The following is a 23,671-nucleotide window of genomic DNA, read 5'->3' as shown; positions in this document are numbered from 1 at the left end:
GGTTCTCCTACGAACCATGGCCTGTCCTGACCTTGGAAACGCCGTCTAACGTGGCATCATCAACTAATCTCGGTGTTCTTCCCCGGCAACGCATACCCAGCACACGCTAAGCTACCCTTTTGGTCAAAAAACATAGCCCTTTGGGCTTTGGTTCTTCTCGGACCAATCTAAAACCAAAACTTGGTTTTGGGTTTGTATGCCGCAAAGCCTGCTGCAAACCCTTCTCTCGACTCGCTCACCACACAAGCCCAATTAGGCTTCGGTGTTCCCGTATACCCACCGCATTGGAACCCTGCCCCCGCACGACACCTATCGTTCCCTGCAACTCGTAGCATAAGATCACTGCCCCTGCACGAGCCTTTTTTTTTTTTTTTATCCAGCCCATAATCTTGGGCCAACCACTGTTGCCTATCCCTTTTACCTTTCTTACCGTAGGGACTATAGTCCTAAACCAAATCCAACCTAATATGGGCCTGGACCTCACAGCAGAGAATTTACTCAGCCCACTCGTGGGCTTAGGCCTTCTTTTGGGCCCCGAGTTTATTCACCTAATTATTTTAGGACCAATGAGTTTTATATTTTTTCACCGACACCTTAAATTTAGCCCGAAGTCCAAATAATTAATTCAATATAATTGTAGACATGAAGTTCTATTTGCATATTCTTGTTGCATATTTTTGTGTATATATTTGTGTTTGCCTGCAGGAACATATAAACCTAAAGTTTCTTAAAAACATGCATTGTTTGAAAACCTAAAGTTTTCACTTAAAAACATCAAAAGTTTTCATTTAAAAACATCACCCATGAAAAACCAAAGTTTTTTCATGCAAAATTAAACCAATACATGTCTATTAGAACCTGTATGTTCTACTCTTATGTGAATGGATTGATTTTTCTTCATGACACTAGCCACGTCTTGTCCATCTATTTTATGACAGGAACATGTTGAATTTGAACAAACTCGACTTCACTGCTTTGGAGGTCTCTGGAAGGAACTACCTCAAGTGGGTCCAAGATGTGAAGCTCCACCTCACTGCAAAGAACTTGCATCTTGTCATCGAAGAAAAGACGGACAACCTTGTTGGCGAAGCTGAAAAAGCCGCTGCTATGATCTTCATCTGAAGACATATCCATGACGCCTTGCAAACTGAATATCTTGCTGAGGAGGATCCACATGCACTATGGGTCGCTTTGGCTGATCGTTTTAATCACCAAAAGGACATATTCTTGCCTGAAGCAAGACACGACTAGCAGCATTTGCGCTTCCAAGACTTTAAGTCTGTGAATGAGTATAATTATGAAGTTCGTCGAATTTGATCACTTCTCAAGTTTTGTAATGAAACTTTGACCGAAGAGGATCTCCTGGAGAAGACATATTCGACCTTCTCCACTTCTAACAACAATATAGGGCTCAGAAGTTCACACTAAGTTTCCAGATTTGATCTCGGATTTGACCGAAGAGGATTAATTTCTATTTCTACAAAAAGCTAGGTAACTAGCTCAGCTGGAGATAATGAATCCTCCATATCCAGGCAGAGATATGGCTTGAATCTTCATAACCCATCAAATCCAAGGCTTCGAACTTTCAATAGTGAACAAAAATATGAATCAAAAGTTCAAAACCTAGAAAAAATATTGACCAAAATTCCAAGAAAAAAGGATTAAGATTGCATACAAAGACACCCTTTTGAAAAGAAAAAAAAAGCTTGAAAGACCTAAGAGTTGACCAATAAAAGCTTCAGGCTTCTAAGATGATGCCCCGAAATTCAGCAAGATATTTGAAGGAATATGGCACAAACCCGCTCTCTCTCTCTCTCTCTCTCTCTCTCTCTCTCTCGTTCTCTCTCTCTTCTCTGCAAGCGAAAAAGGGGAGTGCTGTGCATCCAACTGGTCAGGGCAAACGGTTGACTCGACAAGTAATAAGACAAACTTTAAACACAACTGGATGTTCTTAATGACAAAATTTAACCTGTCAGCATACTCAGCAGCACCAAAAATTTTATATAATAATCAAGATTAATTTATGTTATCAGATAAAATTAAGAATAAAATAGTGATTAATCAAGATATTAAGGATTTTCCCTCCTCTTTCCTTTGGTTTATGGGGTGCAGGGAGGGGGGCACCCTGGGGTGGGTTGACTCCGCGTTCTCTTGACATGGGAACCTATCAGGAAGCATCAATCATTGCGGCGGCTGCAATTATTTGTGGTTGAAAAACAGCAACCATTGATACTACGGCTACTTTATTATGTTCTCACGTTGGATTCAGATGACGTTGGCTTTATTTTTTCTTTCTTGATAAGAGATTAGTTGGTTGTTTTGTTATACAGTCCATCATTTCAGGGGATAAAAAAGATTCACATAAATATTTCAGTTTTTCTAGATCTCTATAGTGCAATTCATCGGCGCTTGAAATCGAATACATAACGTAAGGTAAGAAATACAGATCTGGAATTCGTCCATAATCACTAGACAACCTCAGTGATGCGAAAAGACTCACAGAAATATTTCAGCTTTCCTAGATCTCTATCGTGCAATTCACCAGCGCCTGAAATCGAATACATAATGTACACTAAGAAATACAGATATGGAATTCGTCCCTAATCACTGAACAACCTCTGTGATGGTCGACGTTGGCTTTATTTTATTTACAACATTTTGGCATTCTTTTACTTGTCTATTTTGTTTGATCTTTGGCAGCTACGGTATAGTAGGCACATGTATCAAGTCTAAGCCTACAATAAACATAGGAGTGTGCTATCCACACACTCCTTTTTACTTCTCACACACTCTTGTTAATTTCTGTCCGTTGATCTTCTTCAATTCATCTGATTCGACGGTTAAAAACTAAAAATGTGCGGGAGAAGTAAAAAGGGGTGTGTGGATATCACACCCCTAAACATATGATGATGTAAGTAACTGAGCATTTAAGGCAGTTACTAATCTAGAGTGAGGATTCTCGTCGGCTCCTATTTATGAGGATTCGGGATTCTTAAATAACATTCGTTTATTGTATTTTGTGTGGTTAGAAATCATTATAAATTTTTTAATTTAAAATTAAATATAAATAGTACCTTACTAAAACTGACTGCACGATGTATGATAAACAGATGTGATTGGAAGATATCTGGAATTCTCACAAAGGTATCTGGCGAGGATCCTCTCTAACTATTTTATTCTTATGTTTAGTTCACAACAACCGTAAAATATTGAATACTGACTTATTCAAATGACAAATTAAGATGACGTTGGTTCGAAATGATATTGAGCTTTTTTTTTTGTGATTTTGTTAAGGTGCTTACTCACGCACTCGAGTTACAAAGTTTTATTTTTATTCTCCTTAACATCACGTGTAAAAAAAAAAAAATGAGAAACCTTATATTAGGAAATGTTGATAAAATTTTGAAGTACACCAAGTATAATACAATACAATTAGTTAAAAATTTTAATATAATTTGTTTTTCAACTAATTATATTATAAATATTTGGTGCAAATGAAAATTTTCTCGAGTTTGAGGGTGTAGGATAAGGAGTGGGCCAGGGTGGATTTCCCTGTGCCTGGGGTGGCCTTTCATTGCAATTAACAATGAAATTCTACCTTCTTTATCTCCTTCTGCCTTTGCCGTCTCCAAGGGGATGCAAATTTTGCATGATTGGGGTTGTTTTATTTTGGTATGGAGCCTAATGGGGATAAAGTTTGGTCACTAAGGTTATCCTCATTTTGTTGGCTTCTTTTGTTTTCCTTATCCTTATCGTTTTTATTCGTTTTTGAGTAAGACTGTCTGATTAGGTCAACTCTCATACTGAATGATGCGTAGAATTAAATGTTGTTAAAATATAAGAGATTCAATGTTTTTGAGCGACACTTTATAGATAATGCGGTTGGACTATCTTGCACAAGTTTTTCTCCTAAGATTGACTGACATGCAAAGTGATAAAGTTAATGTTGCATTTTCAATTTTGTGCGGGTAAGCAAGGATGCCAATTGGTTCAAAAAGATAGTTTGTGTAACTGTTTTAACTCTCTCTCTCTCTCTCTCTGACCTTCACCACGTGACATGTCACTGCTTAAAGGATATCTCGGAGTAGATAAAACGTTTTTTATTTCCAATTTGTTGCAATAGTCCACTTGTAGTCCAACAAGTAGGGTTTGGCATTGCTACAGTTCAGAGAGAACCACCAAAATTTGGCCATGTCGTTCAATAAAAAGAGAACCATATGGCTTCCTCTTGACCAAGATTTTCACTTCAAGCTTGTTAGTGATATAAACTAATCTAAACTGTTAATCAAACCAAGAACATTTTCGCTTTCACCGATCTTCTGACAATAAAATCAAAGCTACGGTTCGGACGCGTTCATTTGTTCGCAGGAAAATGTTGGCAAATAAGAATTTCCTGGAGGAATACATGTCGGGAGATTTGGAACGATCAATGTGTTGACGGTACATTACACATCCTATAAAATGACAAGAACTCATAAACATGGGCCTAAAACAGGGCAGTGCAAATCTGTAGGTTGATCAATAACCGCATCCGCCATACCCACCACTGCTAGGCCTTCTACGCGGCCAGCTTACGCCCATCTAACAGCCTACAACATGCAGTTAGACTCATTAGTAATCACCGCTTACCCGGCGCCATTCCTACGCTTCTTCCTTGAAGTTGACTTAACTGGTTGGCCAACAGTCTGACTTAATGGTTCACTCACCTTTGCCCCTCCATTAATGGCAAGTAACCTAGTACCTTCTGATGGAGGCTTCTGGTGTGCAGTCTTGGAAGCCCAATGAAGCGGTGGTCCAACGTTGTGACTTGAAGGGTCACTCAAGTTGGCTGCTTTGTTTCCTTTCGTACAAGACCTCACTGCTCCATTAGCGGCAAGTATACTAGTACCTTGTGGTGGAGGCCTCTCATGTGGTCTGAGGTGTGTTTGGTGTGTCCCATGGCTCACAAGTGCAGACTGATGTGTTTGGTGTGCGTTATGGCTCAAAAGTGATGTTCCATGCCCCTCACATGGTCTGAGAGATTTAGAAAGTTTATGGCCTGTGTTACGTGTTGGTTTAGAGTGTGGTCGGAGGATGTGTTGGTCATGTGAGTTACCGCTGATAAGAAATTGCAAGTACGCTTGACTCTCCAGCACAGAAGTCGGTGACTCCACAGATTCCACCGGTAATGTGATCCCAGATAGACCATCAATAGATAGAGCACATGCGATAGCATAGACAGAGGCCCCAAGAGCAGGAGGCAAATCTTTCCTTGGATGCGTAACCTACAACAAAGTGAACAGAAACTCAGATTGGAAATCAACAAGGTTTCAGGATATAAATGAATTATTGTGAGGTACTGCAAATTGCGATGCAAAGTAAGCCGTAAAAGAATAATGAAGTACTTTGAATAAGATTGCTGTAGATAAGCGTTCTCTCAAGCAGTAAACTTGAGCAACATCAAGAGCTTTGGACCCAAAATGAAGCCAACAATCGACAATAACTTTGACTGATTTATCAGGAGACGACATAATTTTCTCCTCGTGTTGTCCACCTGACTTACGATCTATTTCCATTACATCTTCATCACTTCCATCCTCTATGTAATCCACATCACTCCCCTCGTCATTGTCATCATCATCATCGGCTGGAGCAACAGCAATTTCTGATGAAAGCAATAATAATGGAAGCGGCGCGACAACAGTGCAGTTCCGTATATTCATACCCCCATCCCCACGAGTTACCTCATCATAAACAATCAATGGACGTTCCCCAGGATTTGCCTTGCATGATAACTTAGTGTTAATGGAGTGGACGTGCAATTGAACTTTACCACCACTAGCAGTCTCTACAAAAGTTCGTTTCCCATTCTTGAGAGGAGGAAGCAATCTACCCACCATTGGATACAAACCGGCCACAAGAACAGCACGGAGTATACCTGGGTTCCTTGCATTCAAGCTACATCTTGATACATCCTCGGGAATAAACCCATGCCGACTTAGCTCCTTTTGGAGCTGCCCACGCATACCAGATAGCATGTGCATCGTGCTTGAAGACACAAAGTATCGAGAACAGAAACCTCTCTCTTCACCCCTTTCTTTTGCAGCCTTCCAGCAGTCAAATGCTGCAATGACTGCTAGCTGATCACTAAGGCCACCATACAATGAAGCAAGTTCGAATTTAGCAGCAGCAGCTCTCGTCCTTTCATCAGGTAACATAGGCAGGGCAAATGGATCCTTGTAGTCAGAAGCACATGCCAGAGTCAAAGCTGGGTCTAGACAGTTCATCAGTATTGCAAAGAAAAGCATCCTGCTTGTCAGTGGATGAACAGGTAGAGTGCCTAACTTCTCTCCAAGATCTGTAAGTTTCTCATCGAGCGACAGTGCCCCAATATCTTGAAGAACAGAAACTGCATTGCGTATGGTCTCTGCACGTGGGGGATCCAATGTCTTGTGCAAGAATTCTTCTATCTTGCATTCTGGGTCGAGTAACTTCACCTGTCAACCAGAACCAAAATCTCACAAAGCTTTAAGACATTACAAAGGGCTGGTTTGAGATTATGGTGCTTTTAAAAAAAAAACATCTTGTTAAAAAATCTCGAACATCAATTGTATTTGGTAAAACAAAAAAAGTGTTTTTTTTTTTTTTAAAGCATAGTAATCAGTAGCCATTTAATGAAATTTTCAAATGGCAAGTATACCTCCACATATTTTACAAAATTACAAACATTGCCCCTACATTATTCTCTTTAACAATTATTATATCACATTAAATATCATATCCTTTTTAGTTATTTAACATATTCACATCAATTTGAATAGAAGTTTACCAAACACTCGGACACTATTTTTTGTTAAAAGCACTTTACAAGAAAAAAAAAAAATTTACCAAACACTCAACAATTTTATTTTACAACTGTTTATTCTCACAACACAACAGAGTTCTTTTTAAAAACACAGCAATACCAGACTAGCCCCAAAAGCTCCTCTTATACAACAAAATCATACAAATTATAAATTTAAACAGCACTTGGTTCTCTTATCGCTTTGAATATTACTACGGCATATAATGCAATTCACTTTATATTAAGAATCAAGTTTCTGCAAGCAATTTGCGTGTTTAATACGAGCAGCATGCAAGAAAATAAAGAACAGAAGTGACTAAAACATAACTCAACAATTGCAAAACATCCCACCTACGTATGACACGCAGATACGCCTATCATTCTTATTTATGATCACACAACTCGTCATTTTACTAATTCTTTGGAAGTGGAATCTTTTTAGAAAGAGAGGGGGGGGGGGGGGGGGGGGGGGGGGGTAGGAGGAAGGGAATAACAATTATGTGGAACTTCAACATGTCAACAATAGAACGATGCAACCATTTGGGCAGAAGTATTTTCTGTCATGATTCAAAGAGGTTCAAAAAATGAGCAGAAATGTTACCTGAAGACAGAGCTCCTCAATTGGCATTCTCTTAATCTCAGGCTCCTGAAAGTTTGGCAATGAAGCTTCTCGAAGTCTAGAATAGAGATGATAACAGATTCCAGGCTGGCAACGGCCTGCTCGGCCCTCTCGCTGCTTGGCATTTGCCTTTGACACCCAAGAAGATTGAAGAGTTGATACATTACTATAAGGATCATAATTTTTTTCTTTCATCCGACCAGTGTCTATAACATAAACAACATCATCTATGGTGATGGCAGTTTCAGCCATATTAGTTGAAAGAACAATTTTACGGCAACCGTGAGGGGGACGTTTGAAGACCTTCTTTTGCTCAAAAGATGGAACCATCGAATGTAGAGCTATTATCAGAAACCTTGAAGAATCTCTGAAATGTGGATTCATAAGTAATCTCTCCCGGGTTTTATTTATATCGTCCCACCCTGGAAGGAAAACAAGGATGGCTCCATCTTTTGAATCATTACAAATCTTTTTTAATAATTGCTCTATAAGAACCACATCAATATTTTCAGGATTGAAATATTGGAGATATTTATCAAGTAACAATTGTTCTTTCATTGAGTTAGAAAGAGAATTTTCTATATGCTCTTTCAATATCTCAGCAATTTCTCGCTGGTTTTCCCGTTCAGCCAACTCCAATGCGGTTGTTCCATCCTTGGCCTGTAAATGGCAGTCTGCAGCAAAAGATAAAAGCATGCAAACATATGCAGTTCTACCCTTTCCAGCAAACACCATTAACGGTGTAAGTCCGGTTAAAGAATGCTGGTAATTAAAGACTTTGTGTGTTCCTTCAGTAGAAAGTAATTCTAGAAGGCGATCAAACTCATCATTAGACCAAGCCAAATCAATAGCTTCATCTAAAGCAAGCTTATCTTCCTCGGTTAAGTCAGGGTCTTCAGTTTGTAAACCTACTACAGTGTTATCAATGTGATTACGTTCTGCAGATTTCAGGATAGAAAGTACATCCTCTAAATAGAAACTTTTAACCTGAAAAAAAGATAGTAAAGATATTAAAACAAAGAAGCACAAGATCAACATATTAACAAACCACAGTATTTTTTCAGACAAGTGAGATCTGAGGAAGAGATTTTACAGGATAGGTGAACCCAGGAACACGGATAATTGGGCAGCCACCAAAATATTTTGAAAATCGTTCGGCATCAACAGTCGCACTCATTAATATCTGTTAGGTTAAGAATTATAGGAAAGATACCGTGGATCACCAGTTAATATAAGTTCCTAAAAAAAGAGAAACGTACAAATATTGGTGAGAATCACCAAAACAGAAGACATATTTGAACTAACCAGATGTAGATGAGGGTGTGAAGAAAGCATGTCTCTGCACATAAACCACACAGAAAAAAATAATAAATAAAGAAAAATCAGAATAGAAAGTTTCAGATTGATAAACTTCGCAAGAGTTATGTGCATTCTAGAGTTAAACATTTCTCCACTTGACTATTTGATAGTATTATTGCTACTCATACGTGGCTTTTCCCAAATTTAAGTTACTCTAATTTGAGCTCTTAAGCAAACCAAAAGCATATAGACATTGAGGTTAATTAACAAAAGCAAACAACTCAATGGTGATAAATCGATATGTTGTAGAGATACCTGATAATTGCTAGCATCAAATCAGCGTAGCGATCCCTTTCATGAATTTCATCCTACAGAATGAACACCAGTCATTGTAATTGCAATCCACAATAACACAAACAAGGAAGCATATATGAGAGCACATGTTTAAACTGGTATCGATAAAATTAGTTCAACAGCATATGCCTAATACAAATGAATGAATGCACATATCAACCTTCCAGCCCTATAATCTAATTACTAGAATCTGTTCCTAGGTTCCAGAAAGAAATTAAAAAATCCACATGAAGAAAGTACAGTACCACTATAATGTGAGTTATGTCAGCAAGATTATGCTCGGTTTCTTTGTTTGAGGCATCTGCTTTTGATCTATCAGCACCTCTGGAAACTAGCATCCTCAATAAAATTCCATTTGTGCAGAAAACAATTGATGAGTGCCTCCCAGCTTTACTTTCCAACCGTATCTAACATTGCCAAAAGTACACAGGTTAATTAGTCACAAGTTATAAGTAGTTCGAAAATCCTATTAGACAAGATAGATAAGACTTGGAATCTAATAGACCCTATGCATACTTCCACACAGAAATGTATAGTCACAAGGAATATAACCTTCCCTGGTTTGATATAAACCCCAAGAATATATTTAATACCAAATAACAGATAATGACCCAACCAACCAACTTTACATGTTGACAATCAGACCAACCAAAAACACCCAAGAAAGGTGTTCACAACAAGTTCTGCCCTCTAATTTCCAATGAAAAGATTAATTTGTTCAAACTCTCCAGATTACTGACTAATGACTTGCAAAACTCAGGAGTATCTTCTTCCCTAGGGACAGTCATGTCTAGTAGATATACCTAAACTGAATACGAGGCCACTAACAATACAACTTGCCTTCTAACAACAATGTAAGACAAAATGGTCATTCATAAGATGAAAGACAAACTACACATTAAAACAACTCATGAATAGCATTACCTTGTATCCAATATCCTCTCCGACATTTTCTCCTCTTTCCTGAGAGACTCTCTCAGCAACTGGACACCAAAATACAAAGAATTGAACTCTTTTTTTTGTTTACAATGAGAAGCGAAAGGGATATTAAAAAAAAAGAACCTAAAAGTTCTGTATGCAGAAAAAATAGTCTCAAGTGTCAACCTGAAGTGGCTGAGATACGTCGAGGTTGAGTACACACTATTTTACATGCCTCACCCTTGCCCCACATGTGGTCCAAAATAAATTGTGGGACCTGAACCACATTTTAAACAAACACACCGTCAAATATAATCACAGAAAGTAATGATAGTAAGTACCTTCATAAAAATATCAATGCTACGGTATATTAAGCAGAAAAAACTAGTGCGCAGCGTAAAGGTAACATCAAAGAAATGTTAAAAGCATGTCATATACATCTTCACATGACTGATAAACACAAGGTAACTACTAAAGCTTATCATAGAAACAGATTAATCCAATGAGTATAAGAACCTGATCAAGATTTTAACTCCCAATTCCCAATGATGACATTATTATTGCACTTTTGAAAACGCACATCCACAAACATTGTTTTAAGTCTAGATACTCCAACTCTCCTTTTTTGAAATGCTATTCACTAAATAAACATTCAAAATCTTGATGAATTTTTACTCCGGATGGGGACATGCACTGGGCTTAGTTTTGCAAAGTAAAAGTACCAATTTTGCCACGGGAGCAGGTTTTGTAAGAGTTCACATCAACCAAAATATGTCATAAGTGTAGGCACTCATCTCCATGCAATTTACTAGGTGTTCCTTGATCCCAAAACACCCAACAAAGACGTCTTCCCTTTATCCAACAAACTCTACTTGTATGTATCAGATTGTCATGTAACCTTAGAATTTATTAGCCATAATATTAGAAGTGTGAGTTCAGAAGTATCTAGGCTGTAAGATTAAAAGGGAGCCTGTTTTAATCCTATTGTAATCCTAACTACATATCGTAAACTTGTCCTACTCAATTCAAGACCTTTTTAGATTACAAATCTCCTCATAGTTCTAACAAGCAACCCCTACTGACTTACATTTTTTTGTCATCACTATGACTCATCTAGACAAACACCAAGACATTTCTTTTTTAATAGTAATTTTATTTTAACCACTGAATTGAAGGCTCAGGTCAATTAGCCAACATGTACCATTCACCAAGACTTATATCCAACTTAGTCCCCTAATAATCAGAGTATACACCTAAAACCTAACAAACCACAACTTTTATACGTAATCAGTATTTCCTAAAACAATATTGGTAGTTCCATGAAAGGAAAAGTTAGTAATCCTATAAGAAAAAACCATTCAAAGTTGGTCAACCAAAAATGAAATACGAAAAGATAGGGTTGATGCTAAATATCAAACAAGCAACACCCCTTGTATTAAAACATCAAGCTTTCAAAAGCAATAGGTTCATTACCCAATTAATGTTAGCATGATCCTCCATATTCATTTAACATATATTAAAAGTTCAGGAATTAACTTCCACCCTAGTACCCTACCATGTCATACAAGTAGTATCAACCAAATCTCCTTTAGCAGTCACTAATAAATGAGGCAATTCCCACACCACCAAAAAAAGGTTTGATCAATGTGCCCCTTGATGAGACACAATGCCTAGATTGTGTCAAAGTTCAATTCAATCACCCAAAAATTAATTATAGTATTTTGCAGAATCAGGCAAACAATTAAATATGGGTGGTGCTATCCACACACCCATTTTTACTTCTCACACACCTTTCTCAATTTTTGGCCATCGGATCGAATGAATTATAGAAGATCAATGGACAAAAATTAACAAGAGTGTGTGGAAGGTGAAATGTGGTGTGTGAATAGCACTATCCTTTAATATTTGCCAGATTCAGGTTTAACATTAAATATATGTGTGTGTTCGATGTAGCTTACTGTACCATATATGAGAATTCAGGTGCCTTGTCTTTCCACCTATCATGCATCAGTGTCTAAGCATTAAACCCACAGCTGTGTATGCCGACTATCTCCTTATCTATAAATTTACAAGTTCATAATTATACTTCTAACAGTGTTGTTCATGTTCCTTAAGTGTTCTAAATCAGCTAATCCTGCCTCCAAATTCATGACTGAATATAAATCTCGCTATTATATGATCATGCACTCCACAAATATCATAAGATACTAAAACATCCTTCCTTATCAAGCTTAATGTTGCTTTTCTTATCTTTCATTTTTTTTCAATCTTTCCAACTCACTGATTGATTTCAACAAAATTCCTACTAAAAAGTAAATGAACAAATGAAGCTCTAAAACAACTAAACACTTCATTGCATATCATTGCTAAAACACAGATAAATTTGTGAGAAAATGATATGAAATGAAATTCCCTTGAAACAGAGGTTCAAGACACACTGTGATAAATATACCATAAAGAAGAAAAAGCAAAGAAATCGTAACCTGTGTTGTCTTTCCGCACCCAGTCTCACCAGATATAAGAATTACCTGTTTTCAAACATAGAACAAACATTAGGCCCCAAAACCTATGTAAGAAATACATTCAAGTCGAACGAAGGTTCAATAATGTAGGCAAAACAGGGATTCTAGTACCCAGTAACAAACCCAATCATGTTCGGGAAAGGTAACATCACATATCTAACTTAAACTAGGGAGTGCCAAAATAATATCATACTTAATGTGATCAGATCATAACTAATAACTTTTATTTTTTTTACAAATTGCTAATAATTTTTAAAGCACCAAGTATGTGATTTTTTTTAAAATTAACCTGGTGAGATTCAACTGTCGATGTAATGACATCCTTGTAGGACATGATTGGAAGCTTGGACTTGTCTTCAAAAATCTGCATGCATAAAGCCACAAATACCTTGTCATGCTGAGACTACTATTTTGAAAATATGACTTAAAATTTGTGTAGAATGATACTATGGGTATAACATCAGTGAGCTCAGAAATACCTTTCTCAAGTTAGCATTATTCTTTAATTTAGAAGCAAGTGATTCCACTTTCTTTGCAATTTCTTCCTTGTTCATCAAAGGCTTGCGAAACGTTTTGTCCCTCTTCCGCTGGGCACTCTCATTCTTATCGCTACTTTTCCCAGACAATTCTAAGTCCTCCACTTCATCACCAGGTGGGTAACGTACGAACAAGTCACTTAATACTTCTTTTGTGCCTTCGGAAAATGTCAAGGAACTGAGACTTGGTACATCAGTGTTCTTCTTTCTAATTTTGGAAACAGAGATACACCGGTGTTCCCCTTTCCTATACAGAGTTCAGGTTCATTATCAGTAAAACAAGTACAGAAGGGCCAAAAGGCTGACGGTGCAGATGGGGTTTTCTTTCAGTTTCGAAAATATGGGAACATGTAAGCTTCTCTCAAATTGAAATAAACCACATTTTGTCACAATCACAAAGGGCATAACTACAAGCACACTCACCCTTTACTCTTCGATTTCATAGACCATCTCCTGCATTGTTCATGCACGAATGCCCGTTCGAAGCTCGAGAGACCGGCCTCGAATGTGTAAACTGCAATCAGATTCCCATATTATTCAAAAAGTAAATAAAAAAACATTCATACAAACATCAAAAGCACCCTAATTTTCAAAAAATAAAACAAAATCAATAACTGGGTATTTTCGAATCACAAAAGCCCACCAAGAAACGGAAGCGAACACGGATTAAAATGCAATCAATTGCAAAAATTGATTAGCACACAGTTTAACCCAGGAACTTTAAATTAATAGAAATTAAAACTTTACCTTCATCAGTTGAAGCGTTGAACCGCTCGAGTGCGTCAAGTAATCGGTTCCTTGTGGGTTCATCAACTTTAGTATGTTTCTTCTTCCTCGCCATCTCTCTCCCTTCCTTCGGCTCCGGCCCTCTTCTTTTTTGCTTCTTTGTTCGTTAAATTCCGAATCTGGGTCTGAGTTTTGGCACCCACAGAAATGCAATGGCTCGAGGAAGAAGAAGAAGATTGATAGAGAGAGACGGGAGGAGAGAAAGAAAGAGAGAGAGTCGGCGGAGTTGTTGAAGGTTGGGGTATTGGCGTCTGGCTCTGCCCTGAATAGTTGGCGACTGCTGCTGGTTGCGAATGGTGGTGTTTTGAGTTGGGCTGTGTGTTTCGCAAGTTAGTAGTGTTTTGGCCCTTCTTCGGCATATGCTTTTTTTATGCTTTGATTTACATGAGCGGTGGGGGCGCCGCTTGCACTTTATTTTTGGCTATGACTTTAGCTTAACCGCTTTCCGTCGAAGTTTTAAGTTTAAATCTCGTTATTTACATGTATTTAAACATTCTGATGAAAAAATGTATCTAAAAAGAAAAATTGTAAACTAATTTCTCCACATGTGTTATTTTATGTGCAAATATGTTTTTCACAATGTTTATATTGATTTCGATGAATGAATCTCATCAAGCGTATAACTGAAATTCATGACTCGCATTGTGAAGGTCATATTGTGATTTATTACTAAGGTTTCTCATGTTAAAGTTTCATAGATTGCCCAGCGGTCCATTACTAATTAAATTAAATTTATGATGTAGGACTTTATATTATTCAATAGATTCAATACGAAGATTTGTCAACTGATATATAATAGAACAATTATAATAGTTGAGCATCAATGTCGTCATTTATGTGAGTCGAACTTGAAATCTTAGAAGATAAGAAAAAACACATACTCAACTTAAAAAGGTAGTTGAGATCAAATATATATAATTTAGTGACGGTATCGATTCGTATATAAACTCGGTTTATCGTTAAAAAAATAAATATGTTAACCTAAAAGCCCAGCCCATGGCATTGGCCCAAATTTGAACTGTGGCCTACCACCAAAAGCAAATTTGCAATTTAGGGGTAAAAAGTCTTTAACAAGAATCAAATTCTAACTTTTCCCCTTTAATCACCTTCTTAATTCAATTGATTTGCTTTTTATTACGACTAGTAAACGAGCTATAAAATGTGAAGATTGTAAAGGCAGCACAAGTAGAACTTGCAGGACTCATCTCTCTGACTCTCTCTCCCTCTCTCTCTCTCTTAAAATATAACCCCCATTGAGGTGGTTTCCTCCACGCAAAAGAGGAACTCTCAGTGTGTTATACGATAAAGGTACCTGGTATATCTATATACTTTATTCATCCCTTCAAAATCCCCAAATCATTAACCCATTTGGCATTCATTGAAATCTGCAATCTGCTCTTTCATTTTTTTCACATAATTTCATCATAATTATTGCCTTAATCTGCTGCTTGCTCGCCTATATTACTTCTAATGTGCCGACAATTGGGAAAAAAGCAAGTTTTGGTTTTGGATGCTTTACTCTCCTGTTCTTCCTCATACCCATCATTGATTTCATGAATTCTGAGGGTGTTTCTGTATTGGGTTCTTCTTCTTTTGATCGGAATCGGTTCCCAAACCCCGAATCGGTTTCTGGGTATCTTGGATTTTGCTTTGTTTGTGCTTCTTAATCTGGGTTAATCTTGTGACGGCTTCTAATCCTCTTGGTTGGTTCTCATTTCTTGCTGAACTTATTGGATTTTTGTTCTTATGTGTTTATATCTTTTGCATATCGAAATTTTCGAGGTCAGATTTCGTATTTCGGTTTGTTTTGATTGCTAAGATAGTAGGATTCTGCTACTTTTGATTGTTTCTGATGTGGGTTCTGATCTATTATCACTAAGATGTGTTTTTTTAGGTGTTAAAAACGATGTATTTCCCTTTCTTGGTAGATTTTAGCTTTTCTTGAGCATATTATGGACTGAAATCGGACCGATTCTGTTTCCTTAAATGGTAGATCATCAGTTTGGTGTGTTCTTCGTAAGCTCTTCAGGATTTGTGGTATCGGTAGTTTGATGATTGATGTACATTATTGATCAGTAGTTTGATGATTGATGTACATTAATGATTCCTTTGCTTATATCTTTGACTCAACCTTGAAGTCATTGAATGGAATTGCTGAAATTGTAAATTTTCAGGCATTTGCAGTAAAAAATTTACTCGTTCTAGTTCCAATCAGATCTTGTAAAGAAGTTTTAATGCTCTATGTAGATGGTATTATATGATTGGGTTCTTTCTTTTGTGTGCTCAACTTAGAGATGTTAATGTTATGATGGATAAGACTTTAAGCTTTACATATTCATTACCATTTTTACTGTATCCAGGAATTTGTTTCTTGTCTTCAACTGGCTGTTTGAAATTACTTGCTTCTTGCTTCTCTACCGTTGTATTAATATATGGGCTGAGGTGCACATTTCATGGGAGGTGTGGGGGATGAAGAACCAGCCACAAAACGCATGAAATTATCCGCTGGAGAATTGAGAGGACTTTCCAACGGTTCATCTTGTGCAGAGCCTGTAGCTGGCTCTTCAAGAGACTTGATGGCTCGGCCCCTACCATCTGAAGGGGACGAACAGGTTGTTGGTTCAAAAGGAGTTATTAAGAGGGTGGAATTTGTTCGACTAATAGCTAAGGCGCTATATTCTCTTGGCTATAAGAAAAGTGGTGCTCATTTGGAAGAAGAGTCTGGGATACCATTGCATTCTTCTTTCGTAAATCTCTTTATGCAGCAAATTCTGGATGGAAACTGGGATGGAAGTGTTGACACATTGCAAAAAATTGGTCTATCTGATGAAACCATTGTTAAATCAGCCTCCTTTATGATATTGGAGCAGAAGTACTTTGAACTTCTAGATGAAGAAAAAGACATGGATGCATTGAAGACATTGAGGACTGAGATTGTGCCTCTCTGCATCAATGGTAGTAGAGTTCGCGAGCTTTCTTCCTGCATAGTTTCTCCTTCATTTGGTGGGACTCCTGGTAAGAACATTGTGCGGGCCAAGTCTCGATCAAAGTTACTGGAGGACTTGCAGAAACTGCTTCCCCCAACACTTATGATACTTGACAGACGGTTGGAACATTTGGTTGAACAGGCCCTTGTCTTACAACGTGATGCTTGCATTTTTCACAACACCTTGAACGAGGAAATGTCATTGTACACTGATCATTGGTGTGGGAAAGAGCAGATTCCTTCTCAAACGATACAGGTTGGAACTAGATTTGGTTGAAGCTTTAATATAGTGCTGTGTGCTTATCAAGTTTACTGATTTGGTCATATATAATATGGTGTATGCAAAATTTTGTTCTTCATTTATTTTGATCTCAGTTATCTCATCTTAATCTCTTGAAGTTAAGTAATATTAGTGAATGGGTAAGCTGAGATTATTTAATAAGTCTTCGTTTATGGACTGTGAGAAGCAACTAGCCATTCTGTTTGATAAGTTAGAGGATTCTTCTCCAGTCTTGTTCTTTTAGTCCTTCCAATTAGTTTGACTTCAAAATAGAAAATGGAGGGGAGTCAGTAAAAAGTATGTGGTATTACCTTAGCATTTCACAAAACCATGAATAAAATTGGTGGACAATACTAGAAGGTGTGTATTTTATTCGGCACATGGGTAAAACTGTAAAGCCTGAGTTTCATTCTCCAACCTTTAAAATTTAACAGAATGCGCAACCCATGGTTTTCTTACAATGTATCAAGTGCTTCTGTAACTGGCACCACTTAATCTATGTTTGATTCCATCTTCATTGATTTTATTTTTGGTTTTGTTAGCCTGCGTTGTTGCTGTCTTCTGGTTCCATGACTTGTTATGTTAATGAAGATTAATCTCTCATTCTCTCTCATCGTACTCTTTTGTTATGCTTTTTTGGTAGATATTTTATTTACCTTGTCTAGAATCTGCATTACCCCACTCTTACATTTATAAATGCTACTGTGAATTTGGCTGTACATGTTAGTCATGTTTATTCCATATCTTTCTAATCACTTCCGATTTTACAGATATTACAGGCACACAATGACGAAGTCTGGTTTCTGCAATTTTCACACGATGGGAAGTACTTAGCTTCATCATCAAGTGATCAATCAGCAATCATATGGGAGGTAACTTTAATATCATATGGAACTCTCTTAATCTTGTGTTGGCGTTCATCTAAAAAGGCTGTCTTATATAGAAATTGATCACTCGTAGCTGCTTCCTTCTTCACATGTAGTTTCTATGCTGGCCTTCCATCTATTTTCACACTGTTGCATGCATCTTTTCTGTTTCATGATGTATTAAATATATACTCAGTCTGTGGTGCCCTAGATTAAATTGTTTGCAAGTGCATGAAACATAAGCGATATAATTGGTTTTCAGTTCTCCATTTATTTCCTTTTCTTTTTTTTTTTTCAAACATTGTTTTTCTTTGTGTGTGTATCTGCAGCTTAGATGACACTTTTCCAACTAATGGCTGAGAGATAAGGATTTGTATGTTCAACAATTTCTGTTTATGACCTACATAACCTCATCTTGGGTGGGAGAATCTTTGAGGTTGGAATGTATACATTTGGGATAAGTACATGACGTATGCATTCATAGATATCTTGAGTTGCATAAAGAAGAAAATAACACGGTACACACATTAAATACGGTTAGTTTTCACCATACTTTTGAAAGGACTGTACTTGGCTGAGCTTGGCATGCTCAATTTCTATCTGACCTCAAATCCAGGCTAACGTATGTGTGTTTTATATCGTTGCAATACAAAAAATTTTAAAAAAAATATCAGTTTGGTTGGATAATTCTGCGTGTAATTCTTATTTAACGTTATACCGCTTTCTTTTTGTCTTTTATTTTGATCCTATTATCTCAGAAGTATTATGCCCTAATCTTCTTCTTGTTGGGGTATAGGTTGATGTGAATGGTGGGGTTTCTTTAAAGCATAGACTATCTGGTCACCAGAAACCTGTTTCCTCAGTTTCATGGAGTCCTGATGACCATCAACTCCTCACTTGTGGAGTGGAGGAGGCTGTCCGGCGTTGGGATGTTTCTTCTGGTGAATGTCTCCATGTTTATGAAAAACCTGGTGTTGGTCTGGTGTCCTGTGGATGGTTTCCAGATGGGAAATGTTTATTCTCTGGTGTCAGTGACAAGAGTATCTGCATGTGGGAGTTAGATGGGAAAGAGCTGGAGTGTTGGAAAGGCCAACGAAGTTTAAGAATCTCTGATTTGGAAATAACTAGCGATGGGAAGCAACTTATAAGTAATTGTAGAGAGAATGCTATATTACTCCTTGACAGGGAAGCCAAAGTTGAGACATTTATTGAAGAAGATCAAACTATAACATCTTTTTCTTTATCAAGAGATAATAGGTTCTTGTTGGTTAATCTTCTGAACCAAGAAATCCATCTCTGGAACATAGAAGGTGAAAACAAGCTTGTCGCTAAGTACAAAGGTCACAAACGCACCCGATTTGTTATCAGGTCTTGTTTTGGTGGACTTGAAGAAGCTTTTGTTGCTAGCGGTAGTGAGGATTCACAGGTAAAGAATTTTGTTAAAATCCTAAACCCTCTTTGCTTTTAGTTTTTAAGAAGAAATAGAAGAGTGATGCTGAAGCATTATTTTTGCTTATGTTTTCTTTTGAATAATCGTATAATCAATATCAGGTTCATGTCTGGACATATCAGTTAACTGCCATATAAATGTTCATGTTTAAATCTTTTATTAGTTATATGACTTCCATCGTGCTTTTTTGTGAGTACAAGATATGATCATTAATGTAGTTCCGTTGATGAGTTTCATTAATGACAGATGAGACTGGCTTCACGTTTAGTTTTTTCTTTTGTGTGTATTGTTTACATTGAGGGTTGAACCACTTTAGTCGCTCAGTGCCAGGGCATGGAGGCTAAATTGAAAACGCATTTATTTGTTAGTTTAATCCATTCTTTTTTGTTGGATATATGTTCATTCATGCCTGTGTGTATTGCTGGATGATGTGGATCATCTCGGACCTGTGACCGTATGGTGAGGTCAATATGATCAATGGCATTAAGAGGACATCACAGGAGGACGTGTACATAAATGCTTTGAAGATTACTTGTCACTCCCCTTTCAGAGTGCTAATTGATGGTTTCACTTTGCAGGTTTACGTATGGCATAGAGGCTCAGGGGAGCTCATAGAGGCATTGCCGGGTCATTCTGGAGCTGTTAATTGTGTCAGCTGGAATCCAGCAAACCCGCACATGTTCGCCTCTGCCAGTGATGACCGCACAATTCGGATATGGGGCCTGAGCGGGCAAAAGGTGAAGCACAGGGGTGCACACAGCAATGGCATCCATTTAAATTGTAATGGAGGAACATGATAAAAAGACTTGAAAAAGCTAATCTCTGGTTATAAGTTCTTTCTCTGACCATTGCTTTTGTGTAAATGCCTTTTATCATCGTCAAAAAATCAGACATTCATGTCAAACAAGCATGTGGATTGTGCAGCAAGTATTAATAAATTTACTATTTCATTTTATTATCTTGATTTGTTTTCTTTGAATCGATTTTCGAACTTCTGTGCATGAGAAATTTCCTCGGTACGTTCTTCGGTAAACCCTAATTGAATGGGGGCAATCTTGCGATGCAGGCTTCCTCTTTAGTAGATTTACGTTTGTGCGTTATTCAATCCATGCTCTTCATGTGTTAAGGGATTCTATTGCATTCAGAGGAACAGAAATTGCTGTATGGTTTGTCCAGAATTGTTCTGAATCGCTTGGTATAAATTTCCATATGGCAATTGGTGTTTAAATTCTATACCATTTATGAAGTTTCATAACGATACAAATGATAGAACGGACATAGGAACTCTGACGCTCAAGGGTAAACGCTCTTAACCACTCGAGTAAGAGGCCTGTAGTCTCGTTGACTTACACAAGCAGTAAGAAAATTGCTTAATACCGGGAAACAATTATATATGCTCAACCATTTCTTCAGTTAAAGCCAACTCTTAAAACACACAGGAGAAAAGAAGAAGAAAAAAACTAGAGAGCTCAAGGGCAATTCACAATCTTAAGGTGATTTACATTACGCAAACCCTCTCAAATAAATTCTTATGCAACACTGAAAGAACTTGCAGTGCTCTCTACAAACTTCCTTGCTCCTTTGAACCACCTCTTGTCTCCAGCTTGTGCCTTTAGAATGTAGAGTTTGCCGTCTTTCACGGTGGCTGTGATAAGCTGGTGCTTGCCTCCTTCATCTCCGTCGGCTGTCCTTGTCAACACAGATATGTAGTAGTACTGCTTTCCGTCAACCACTCGGCTAGAACTCTCCAATATGTTGGCTGTGGCCACGGCACCCGGATCAAAACCACCCTATACCATATTCAAATTCGAATTCCATAAGAACTCACACTGGTGCCACCGTTGTGCTTTTCTATTGAGTATCTTTAGGATCACGTAGTTTTATTCGTCAAGTGATGTGATAATATTTCATTTGTTCAAATCTGAACCTTGTTTAGTGACATAATATTATTCAGCGAACAAATTTGGAGACTTTAGCATTATTTTTGTGTGTGTTATACAACTAATTACCTCGGATTCAGTCTTGCCAAAGTAGGCTTGTTTGCCTAGCAAGTAGTCCACCTAGAAAAACCCACACCGTAACTGAATTGTAAGTAATTGGAAGTACTTGGACGATGTAATTGTAACATATTTTACGTTGTCATCGGAAAATAGAAGAAGCTAGTACACCTTCGTGAGGAATTCCTCGGGGGAGCCATAGTCGGCGATGGATTTCTTGTCGGTTGGGGTGATTGTGACGGCCACATTGCTGTTGCTGTCGAAGTTGTCCTCGTACCTAAGGACTTGACCAGGGTACTCAACCTCTTTGCTACGGTTCCATTTTGCAGGAATGGATAGCTTGAATCCCTCTCCAACGTATGGCAAGAAGTCTGTGTTCGACTTTGGCTTTCCGAAGACATTGGCTGCAGTTGCATTCAATCAATAATTATAAGCAACTTTGATCAATGCAGATGAGCACATTATACATAGATCGTGTTATGTTGCTAGACTGTCAGTTTGTACTACGCTTTAAGAAACACTAAACAATTCAGGTGTTCGTATTGAAAAGATTGTTTGACAAGAGAACATTTCGTATATTAATTAACTGCGTAAAGGTTTCGTAAGGGCGAGTGAGTGTGTATACCCGATTCACCATAAGCTGCATCAGCAGGGGAAACCTTGGAGCCAAGGGCTGCAGCACCGATGAGGACTGTGAGAGCCAACCGCCGTGAGACGTTAGCACCGCTCTCTTCTTCCTGGCCGGCTGCCTGCTTTTGGGCCCGGCAGATCACAACCTGGTTGTGCTTGTTGATGTTCACCACTTGGCGCTGTGCCGACGATGAGGACCGGGCAGAAGCGGCGGTGGTGAGTGAATGGTGGTGCAAAAAGCATGCAGTGGAGGCCATTTCGTTCACACTCAACCCTTCTTTGTGATCGTCTCAAGTGTGGTATAGAACGTGAGCTGGAGAAAGTTGGGTTTTTGGATATGTTAACTTTTTTGTGTGATACGTGAAGGGAAATGGTTGGTTAATTTTTGGATATTGGATCAGGGAATTGGATGACTTGGAAGATTAGATGTTGGTGTGGGATAAGGTTGTAGGGGTTTTCATTGGTGACACGTGGCATTGTTCTCATTTTGCTTTTGTACATGATTTTGTTTCCAAGTCACGCATTTGCTCTTCGGACATTTGTTATGTTTTCTGTTGGAGGCCCGTCTGAGGAATGGACCTATTTAGTTATGGGTCTTCTTTGAAGGCCTCAAACTCTCTTCTAAACAACAAACCCGCCTGCCGGCCGAACCGCACCGTCGAAGTGGCTGATCGACGTGATCGGTTTGGCCTGGCTGCGGGGCGGTGTTGGCATAAAAAATGGCTCAACCGAAGGAGTTGGCTTCGTTTTCAGTTTTGGCACCTCGAGCTCGGTTACTAACCAAGTTCAGCCCTAATTGAAAACGCTTTTTGATACGTTCAGGATTATTAAACACTATCACTCACTGCCACATTTAATACTGAAACGAACATCCATTTAACTAATTGGGTACCCATTAATCATACGTAGACATTAATTAGTTACACGTTGGTAAGTCATGTTGTATGGCTCGATACAAGTCATTAATATATGGATATAACATAAATGAATAAACTCTGTTCAAAAAAATGGGGACACCCTTTTGATCATTAGATTTGGTTTTAATGAAATTCTATGGCTGAGATTAAATCAGATGCCACATAATCTCAATCACAAGATTTCATTAAAGTCAGATCTAACGGTTAAGATGATGTTCTCATTTTTTTTGAAAAAGGAGGATCCCTTCCCTTAAAGGCTTCCTATATATATAGGTAGTTTATTCTCAAAGGTTATAATATTAGATGATTCACTGCTAGTATCTTCCATACTTTTTGAGATAAAACTCCATCTAAAATCTAGTATGGTTTATTCGACCTAATTTCGCTCAAGGTAATTGGGGGGTTAATTAAGTTAAAACAATTCAGTGCTGGATCGAACTTAGTAGTGAACCTACACTTGTCCATTGCACACCATACAAAACCATTTTATTTATTTTTCACAATATATTGACGTGAATCTAATTGTCGTTTAGTATGTTCCACATGCATGTTGTGAACATCATTGTCATGGCGTCAATAATCTTTCTGAGAATACAATTTGAGTGAGTGATAATTATAAGTTACTGATATTACTTTTTATTTATAATTGAGAGATTTTGAAATTGAGTTTTAGAAATGATAAATGCGG

General features: G+C 37.8%; 3 protein-coding genes across 4 annotated transcripts; 1 reads left to right on the top strand and 2 right to left on the bottom strand.

The window, feature by feature from the left end:
- Nucleotides 1–4,299: 4,299 nt before the first annotated feature.
- Nucleotides 4,300–14,304, bottom strand: LOC137739122 (DExH-box ATP-dependent RNA helicase DExH6). Its single transcript, XM_068478616.2, has 14 exons — nt 13,819–14,304; nt 13,495–13,585; nt 13,015–13,318; nt 12,825–12,899; nt 12,497–12,541; nt 10,200–10,290; nt 10,020–10,078; nt 9,341–9,502; nt 9,057–9,109; nt 8,748–8,781; nt 8,536–8,625; nt 7,425–8,429; nt 5,385–6,476; nt 4,300–5,264 (listed from the first exon to the last, which is right to left on the bottom strand). The coding sequence occupies exons 1-14, from the start codon at nt 13,910–13,912 to the stop codon at nt 4,626–4,628; spliced, it is 3,834 nt and encodes a 1,277-aa protein (XP_068334717.2). The 5' UTR covers nt 13,913–14,304; the 3' UTR covers nt 4,300–4,625.
- Nucleotides 14,305–15,018: 714 nt separating this feature from the next.
- On the top strand, nt 15,019–20,397 carry LOC137739072 (WD repeat-containing protein 26 homolog). Of its 2 annotated transcripts, none has more exons than XM_068478554.2 (5): nt 15,019–15,165; nt 16,218–17,099; nt 17,894–17,995; nt 18,786–19,415; nt 20,018–20,397. In XM_068478554.2, exons 2-5 carry the CDS (start codon nt 16,311–16,313, stop codon nt 20,234–20,236), a joined length of 1,740 nt encoding a protein of 579 aa, XP_068334655.2. In that variant the 5' UTR covers nt 15,019–15,165; nt 16,218–16,310; the 3' UTR covers nt 20,237–20,397. The 2 variants fall into 2 exon arrangements, with proteins under 2 accessions (XP_068334655.2, XP_068334656.2); XM_068478555.2 differs by having other exon boundaries at nt 15,041–15,560.
- A 408-nt stretch (nt 20,398–20,805) lies between these two features.
- Nucleotides 20,806–23,230, bottom strand: LOC137739074 (oxygen-evolving enhancer protein 2-1, chloroplastic). The gene is made up of 4 exons (XM_068478556.2): nt 22,062–23,230; nt 21,608–21,840; nt 21,449–21,499; nt 20,806–21,229 (listed from the first exon to the last, which is right to left on the bottom strand). Exons 1-4 carry the CDS (start codon nt 22,321–22,323, stop codon nt 20,969–20,971), a joined length of 807 nt encoding a protein of 268 aa, XP_068334657.2. The 5' UTR covers nt 22,324–23,230; the 3' UTR covers nt 20,806–20,968.
- Between the last annotated feature and the right edge of the window lie 441 nt (nt 23,231–23,671).

Source organism: Pyrus communis, chromosome 9 (genome assembly GCF_041283825.1).
Source record: "Pyrus communis isolate YQ-2024b chromosome 9, ASM4128382v1, whole genome shotgun sequence".
Lineage (NCBI taxonomy): Eukaryota > Viridiplantae > Streptophyta > Magnoliopsida > Rosales > Rosaceae > Pyrus > Pyrus communis.
Note: the sequence above shows the minus strand (reverse complement) of the source record. Positions and strands in the feature narration are given on the sequence as shown.

Bases quoted from the DNA above. Each gene is read 5' to 3' on its own strand.
- LOC137739074 (XM_068478556.2), bottom strand. From the start codon at position 22,323: ATGGCCTCCACTGCATGCTTTTTGCACCACCATTCACTCACCACCGCC. The intron at 21,500-21,607 runs GTGTACTAGCTT...GGGTTTTTCTAG, and splicing joins CCGAGGAATTCCTCACGAAG to GTGGACTACTTGCTAGGCAA. The intron at 21,230-21,448 runs GTAATTAGTTGT...AATATGGTATAG, and splicing joins TTGGCAAGACTGAATCCGAG to GGTGGTTTTGATCCGGGTGC.
- LOC137739072 (XM_068478554.2), top strand. From the start codon at position 16,311: ATGGGAGGTGTGGGGGATGAAGAACCAGCCACAAAACGCATGAAATTA. The intron at 17,100-17,893 runs GTTGGAACTAGA...CCGATTTTACAG, and splicing joins TTCCTTCTCAAACGATACAG to ATATTACAGGCACACAATGA. The intron at 17,996-18,785 runs GTAACTTTAATA...GTTGGGGTATAG, and splicing joins AATCAGCAATCATATGGGAG to GTTGATGTGAATGGTGGGGT.
- LOC137739122 (XM_068478616.2), bottom strand. From the start codon at position 13,912: ATGGCGAGGAAGAAGAAACATACTAAAGTTGATGAACCCACAAGGAAC. The intron at 12,542-12,824 runs GTTAATTTTAAA...GTTTGAAAACAG, and splicing joins CGACAGTTGAATCTCACCAG to GTAATTCTTATATCTGGTGA. The intron at 8,626-8,747 runs GTTAGTTCAAAT...TTAACCTAACAG, and splicing joins CACACCCTCATCTACATCTG to ATATTAATGAGTGCGACTGT.